Source organism: Ziziphus jujuba, chromosome 3 (genome assembly GCF_031755915.1).
Source record: "Ziziphus jujuba cultivar Dongzao chromosome 3, ASM3175591v1".
Lineage (NCBI taxonomy): Eukaryota > Viridiplantae > Streptophyta > Magnoliopsida > Rosales > Rhamnaceae > Ziziphus > Ziziphus jujuba.
In genome coordinates, this window is record NC_083381.1 from 25,726,049 (window position 1) to 25,733,918 (window position 7,870).

The 7,870-nt window shown below is 32.3% G+C and overlaps 1 protein-coding gene across 2 annotated transcripts; it reads left to right on the forward strand.

Moving 5' to 3' along the window:
- Positions 1-4,694: 4,694 nt before the first annotated feature.
- Positions 4,695-7,870, forward strand: LOC125423268 (putative calcium-transporting ATPase 13, plasma membrane-type). 2 transcript variants are annotated; one of them, XM_048476946.2, is made up of 2 exons: positions 4,695-6,062; positions 6,201-7,870. In XM_048476946.2, the coding sequence occupies exons 1-2, from the start codon at positions 4,721-4,723 to the stop codon at positions 7,787-7,789; spliced, it is 2,931 nt and encodes a 976-aa protein (XP_048332903.2). In that variant the 5' UTR covers positions 4,695-4,720; the 3' UTR covers positions 7,790-7,870. The 2 variants fall into 2 exon arrangements, with proteins under 2 accessions (XP_048332903.2, XP_060671472.1); XM_060815489.1 differs by having other exon boundaries at positions 4,695-7,870.

The window sequence follows — 7,870 nt, forward strand, 5'->3', positions numbered from 1 at the left end:
AAGACAGTTCAAAATGGGTTATACGGGTTGTAGCACTCTTTTTCCTTCCTAAGAGCACTCTTTTTCCTTCCTAAGAGTACCATGACCTTATATCGCAATCAATAAACCACAGATCTCACTAGTTATGTGACACATTACTGCCCACCCTTGAACTAATTGGAAGATTCAAACTAAGCAATGCGGTAGCAAAAAACAATACTTTTTCTTCCTGCATGATCCTGAATATCCCCACGGACAAAGAATTGACACATCATTATTGGGTAGATTATTCATTATAAGTTGATTTTGAATTGAAATCTCATTTGGATCTGAATAGTTGGATTTGAATAGAGAAGGAGCCCACACTTCCTATTAGTGATATCAAAACTAAACGAATTATCGAACTTTGTGTAAAAATAGACAAATGTCAAAACTTCTTTTGAAAAGGTGATTATTATGAAAATGTAAAAGAAAAGTTCCGTATATAACTTAAAAAACATGCATTGTATAATTTAAATAAGCTACTTTATCCATTATTAATTAGTTTTGGATTACAATCTTATTTGAATCTAAATAAGTAGGCTTGGATAGAAAGCAGCCCACACACTATAATCATTAAATTAGAATGTCAGAGAAAATGCAAAATCCTTTGGTCCGGGGTTTTTTTTATTTATCATTTTTCTTCAAAAATTTTGAATTTTTTTTTAATTTATCGTTAAACATAAATATTTGGATATTAATTGAATATCCCATGTAGGATCCTAGTCATCATGCAATTATGTGGGAAATCCGAGTATTGCATTTGTCAAACTTCAATGGAAATCCAAACCACCCAACAAATGACTCGTTTATTATGAGATCATTTCTTAGAAAAATACAATTTTTTAGTCTCTTAATCAATGCATAAGCCAATTTATCACGGAATGAATATATTTAAATCATTTTTCTCTTGAAAATTAATTAAAAAAATTTAACTACTGATGTATTGTAAATTTTTAGAATGAATAATGAATTTGGCATGGAAAAATAATATGCCTAAAATTATAGATAAAATTTTAAAAGAATATAAGTTTTAATAACTTTACGGTTTGTAGTTTGTTTCAAGATATGAGTGCAAGCATCTTCAACGAGATATATATATATATTTGGGTAAAAGAGAGGACCCAAGAGCCCGAAAAAGATTTTCCTGTTTTGGTCAAAGATATATATTGATTCAGTTCGAAATATTAAATTAAAACTTGAAATCTTATTGGATAGGCTTCTGACTTCATATTTTTGTGAACCAAAAATTTGGTTTTAAAAGATAAAACCTGAGGAATAACAATGTATAATGTATATATATATATATATATATTATGGAGTACATGCTTAAGAAAACCATATAGAAGAAAATACATGATATGGTCAGGTGATAAGTCTTACGTTGATGAAATATGTCCTCCCTAATTTATAAAAACAGAAATATACATATATATATATATATATCAGAGGCATAAATGAGGAAAACCCAGCTCAAATTACAAGCATGTATAATTGGCAATTTTAGTAATCTGGCATTAATTTTCACTTAAACCGGTGAAGGACGTGAGCCTTTAATCCAAATTTACAGATATATACACACACACACACACACACACTAATAAATTGGAGAAAAGAAAAAGGCAACATCATTTTTGGTTAAGAGTTTTGATTCCATGTGCTACAGAACTTTGTCGTCTTGTTTTTACAGTTCAAGGGAAAATAAATTTTCTGTGAAGATAATTAAGATGAGAAACACCATCATATTGAATGTTATCCTGCTCTGCACGTGTTTTCCATGAATCCGCATCAGTAATTTAATTTTTTCTTCATTAATTTAGAATATATATATAATTTTAAATGTGAAACATAAATGAAGCAAGAAAAAAAAATGTGAAACATAAATATTGGCTTTGGATAAGATTGAATATTAATTCCACATGTAGGATTCACATGGGATCCTAGTCATGTAGTACCTTCTGTGGGAGATGCGAGCACGTAACATATTTTTCAGACATCAATGGAAAACACGAACGACCATTTGTCAAAAATCACTAGTTTATCACAACATTGTTTCTAATAAAAAATATCACTCATCTAATATGCACCTAAACATCATAAGGTGTGAGCTTTTTTATCAATTTTTCTTTTCTAAGCTAGATTAAGTTTTATTGGGAAAAAAAATGTTCTAAAAGAATTTATAAGAAATTAAAAAATAATAAAAATACAAAAAAGAAAAATTAGTGTTTAAAAAAGGGGAAGAAAAAATTTGGAAAAATATTTAAGTAACTTAATCTGTATGGTTCACATTTTCAAAATGAAAAAAAAATAATAATAAATTATAAACATTAATGAATTGGAATCCGTTAAAAAGTTATATTAAAGTTAATTAGACTATTGTTATATCTAAATTTAACATTGTAGGATTTATTAAATAATTGTAGACTTATAATATCTATGAGAGATTAATTTTTATTTTATTTTTTTGAAAACTTAAAAGTTATGAAGTATTCATAAATTTATTATAAATAAATATTTGTTAATTTTTTATTAAAAATTTAGAAAGTATCAAATTTCATAATGAAAATTTTATTACGAGAAGATGTTTAACAGTTTATATTAATTATATGTATTATAGTAATATAGACTTATATAATTAAAATAATAATAATAAAAATAACAAAAAGCATTACCAAGCTTAGGTTTCACCAAGGCTTATAAAGCTAGAAGCAACCTTGTTGTTTTGCCATCCCTTATACCTTTTAGAAGTTTGAAAAATACACATAAACTGCAATCTCTTTGTTAAATATCATAAGCCTACTTACAATGAAAAGAAAGTACTATAATTTAAATTAAGATTCAAAAAATTATTAAAAAAATATTATTCTCTTGAAAATTATTTGAAAAAAATTAACCACTGATGCATTGTAAATATTTTTTAAGGGTTAAATATATTTTAGCCCCATTGAAGTATTGCAAATTTTATATTTTACTCCTAAAACTACGATAATAAATCTTGGAATAAAACAATGGATGGAAAAACGGATGTGTGGAACTATAAGATAATTTTTTTAAATTTTAAAGGAAGATAATTTCAAATAATTTTAAGCTGTTTTGCAGCTTGGATTCTGATAAGGAAAAGGGGGAAAAAAAATAAAAAAAATAAAATAATAAAAAGGGGGGATTTTATTTTTCAATATTTGACCAAAAGACAAAGTAAAAAATAAATAATAATAAAAATAAAACGACAACAACTACGTAACGGATTTTCATTTGCCCAAAATAATGGTTCGATTTGACTTCGACCTGCTCACGCAACCTGATAGCCTTGCAGCGCACTCCTCTCTTGTCTTTACTCACTTCTCTATTTATTTTTAGTTTTTTTCCCCTATATTTTTGAATAGCCAAATTAACACAATAGATATAATAAGAGTCAATGAGCATTCAACGATCCATTAAAAAAAAACAGATATAATTTTATAATATAATTTGTGTGTATTAATATATATATATATATATTATGTTAAAATCTATCGAGATAACAGATATGTTTATCATGATGGTATATTTATTAATTCAGTTCCTAATATTAAATTTATTGGAGATCTTCAAAAAACAAAAAAAAAAACAAAAAAAAAAGGGAAAGAAAAACGTCTTTGTTGGATGGGGTTCAGACTAGTTATTATAACCCAATAATTAGTTTTAAAAAATAAAAGTTTAGGAAAAGATGAGGAACATTGAAGCATTAATTTTTGCTTACTGGGGAACATGAAGTACATAAGAGCTTTTTTTTAAATGCCAACGGAATTTCTTGTAAACTTATATATATATATATATATATATATATTAATTTCTTGAAGACCAAGCAAAGATTGATTTATTTTAGGAATTTACATATTAATTTAATATCATTTTCCAAAAAAAAAATAAAAAATAACATTTTTATGTTGATAAACGTTACGTACGCGTTGGAATATTTATTTCCAAGCTTTTTTTATATTAAAAGGATAATGCTAGAGATATTTCTAATATTCATTTAATCAAAATTTAATAGGATCATTTTTAACACCATGTTAAATTTTATTTCTGGATCAAAATAGAAAATGTGAGGAAAAAACAGAAGAGATAAATTACATTTCAATCCACCAATGACAATGACACAATAGCTGCCATTGTCCTTTTCCATATTCTGTTGCAAAGATCATTTTTTGCTTCTGAATTTGGTAAGAAAAGATTCACACATATGGTGAAAACGTAAAGGTAGTTTATATATATATATATATATATATTCTGCCCACGTTCCAGTACCGTTCCATGAAATTTCGAAGAAACAAAGAAATGTGAGTGTATAAATGAATCCCCAATCATTCTAAGTTTTCATCAAAGATTTATTGTTCTTACGTCTAATGTTTTAAAGTAAAAAGGATAAACATTGTGATTTTTGTGTTATCTACTTTTTGTGCCTGCTTTTCTCATATTGTTCCCTTTTTTTTTTTTTTTCTTTTTGTTTTTTTGATTTTCGTGTTGGCCATTCTGATACCGTAATATCAACTCTGTGTCTTCTCAATATTGTTTTTTCTTTTTTTTTTTTTTTTTGGTTTTCGTGTTGGCCATTCTGATACCGTAATATCAACTCTGCGTCTTCTCAATATTTGTTTTTTATTCAATTTTTCCATTTTTTTTTCTTTTTTTTTTTTTTTTTTGGGGGGGTGGTTGTGAAGTCATGTCGCCTGAAATTCTTCATGCAAATCTTGCATGTATCGAGACATTGCTTCAAGCCCCAAACAGTGTCAGTGTACATAAAAAAAAATGGCACACCCCCTTTGTTACAATTTATTGTTATAGAGCCCTGTTGTCAATTTACCAAAATACAGTAACCAAAAAGGGAAATATCGAAATTCCCCTCTCTACTTCTTACACCGCCATCACCATCAAATCAGAAATTGGGCCATTCGAAATCGAACGAGCAAGCCTGGTTCAACTTGTTAAGGAGAAGAATCTCGATCAGCTTCAACAATTGGGAGGGGTTGATGGTGTAGTTTCAGCTCTCAAAACTGGTGTACAACAAGGAGTTTCCAATGATGATAAAGAAATTGCCAGCAGACGTGAAGTTTTCGGTACCAACACTTACAGAAAACCACCTACGAAAGGTTTCCTCCATTATGTTTGGGAAGCTTTTCAAGATCTTACCATTATCATCCTCATGGTATGTGCTGCACTTTCTCTTGGTTTTGGTATGAAGGTTCATGGAGCCAAAGAAGGTTGGATTGATGGGTTAAGCATATTAGTGGCCATTTTTCTTGTTATTGCTGTCTCTGCCATTAGCAATTTCAGACAAAACAGACAGTTTGACAAATTGTCAAAAGTAAGCAACGATATCCAAATTGATGTTTTCAGAGGTGGTCGGAGACAAAAGATTTCAATATTCGAAATCTTAGTCGATGATGTGATTTGTTTAAAAATTGGAGACCAGGTTCCAGCAGATGGTTTATTCCTACAAGGTCATTCCCTTCAAATAGACGAATCTAGCATGACAGGGGAGAGTGACCACGTTGAAATTAATCATGACCATAATCCTTTCTTGTTTTCTGGAACTAAAGTGGTCGATGGCTTTGGCCGAATGGTCATCACTGCAGTCGGAATGAACACAGCATGGGGAGAAATGATGAGCCAACTCACTCGCGATACGAACGAGCAAACTCCATTACAAGCTCGGCTCGACAAGCTCACATCTTCAATTGGTAAGGTTGGTCTGACAGTTGCTTTCATTGTTCTTGTTGTCTTGTTTGTTAGATACTTCACAGGGACAACAAAAGATGAGAATGGAAATCAGGAATTCATCAAGGGAAAGACCAAGTTCGACGACATTTTGAATTCTTCAGTGGAATTTATAGCAGCTGCTGTCACCATTGTTGTGGTTGCTATACCAGAAGGCTTGCCATTAGCAGTGACATTAACTCTTGCATATTCAATGAAGAGAATGATGGCAGATAAAGCAATGGTGAGGAAGCTCTCTGCTTGCGAAACTATGGGCTCTGCCACCACCGTTTGTACTGACAAAACAGGTACATTAACCATGAACCAAATGAAAGTCACAAAGTGTTGGCTAGGCAAAGATTCTATGGAAGAATTAGGAGGTTATTCTTCAGTTGCTCCATATGTTATAGAATTGTTCAGGGAAGGAATTGCTCTGAATACTACAGGTAGTGTATATAGGCCAAGTTTTGGAATGGAATATGAAATCTCAGGTAGTCCAACAGAGAAAGCAATTCTTTCGTGGGCAGTTGAGGATTTGAATATGGATATGGAGGAAACCACACGTAAATGTTCAATTCTTCATATCGAGGCTTTCAATTCACAGAAGAAAAGAAGTGGGGTTTTATTGAAGAGGAAAGTCGACGGCTCTGTTCACGTTCATTGGAAAGGAGCAGCAGAGATGATTCTAGCAATGTGTTCGAGTTACTACGATGCTTCTGGAATCATCAAGGATCTTGATGATAGACAGACATTGGAATTCCAACAGATAATTCAAGCTATGGCAGCGAGCAGTCTCCGTTGCATAGCTTTCGCACAAAGCAGAGTTCAGGCAGAGGAGGTTGAGGATTCAGATGGACATAAAACAATGAAAGAACAAGGTTTGGTTCTGTTAGGACTTGTGGGTATTAAAGACCCATGTCGTCCAGGAGTGAAGAAAGCTGTCGAAGATTGCCAGTACGCCGGAGTCAACGTCAAGATGATAACCGGTGACAACGTTTTCACAGCAAAAGCCATAGCTGCAGAGTGTGGAATACTTAGAGCAGAGCATGACATGAATGAAGCTGTAATAGAAGGTGAGAAGTTTAGAAACTACACAGAAGAAGAAAGAATGGAGAAAGTTGACAAAATCCTTGTGATGGCAAGATCATCTCCGTTTGATAAACTCCTCATGGTTCAATGCCTCAAACAAAAAGGCCACGTCGTCGCGGTCACAGGAGATGGAACGAACGATGCGCCGGCATTGAAAGAAGCCGACATAGGACTCTCCATGGGAATCCAAGGCACAGAAGTCGCAAAGGAAAGCTCAGACATTGTCATCTTGGATGATAACTTTGCTTCGGTAGCTACAGTACTAAAATGGGGTCGATGTGTCTATAACAACATTCAGAAGTTCATTCAGTTTCAACTCACTGTGAATGTTGCTGCTCTTGTAATCAATTTCGTCGCCGCAGTTTCCACCGGCGAAGTTCCATTAACGGCGGTCCAATTATTGTGGGTGAATTTGATCATGGACACATTAGGTGCTCTGGCTCTAGCAACAGAGAATCCTACCAAGGAACTCATGGATAAACCTCCGGTGGGTCGGACTGCGCCTCTTATCACCAACATCATGTGGAGAAATCTTTTACCTCAAGCTATGTATCAGATTTCTGTGCTTTTGATACTACAGTTCAAGGGAGAATCAATCTTCGGAGTAGATGATAAGGTGAAAGACACTTTGATCTTCAACACTTTTGTTCTCTGCCAAGTTTTCAATGAATTCAATGCAAGGAAGTTGGAGAAGAAGAATGTGTTTAAAGGGATTCACAGGATCAGATTGTTTATGGGGATCATCGCCATAACCATAGTTCTTCAGGTGATAATGGTGGAGTTTCTGAAGAAATTTGCAGATACAGTCAGATTGAGTTGGGGGCAATGGGGAATATGTATTGGAATTGCTTCAATGTCTTGGCCAGTTGGGTGGGTTGTCAAATTTATTCCTGTTGCAGAGAAGCCATTTTTCAGCTATTTCAAGATCAAGACGTACTTCCGATGAAGAAGGATCATTCTTATGAAAGACCCAGAATTAGGACAACAATTATTTTTATTTGTTATTATTACTTCTTTTTTTTTTTTT

What these genes read in the sequence shown, in the direction of transcription:
- LOC125423268 (XM_060815489.1), top strand. Translation starts at nt 4,721, where the DNA reads ATGTCGCCTGAAATTCTTCATGCAAATCTTGCATGTATCGAGACATTG.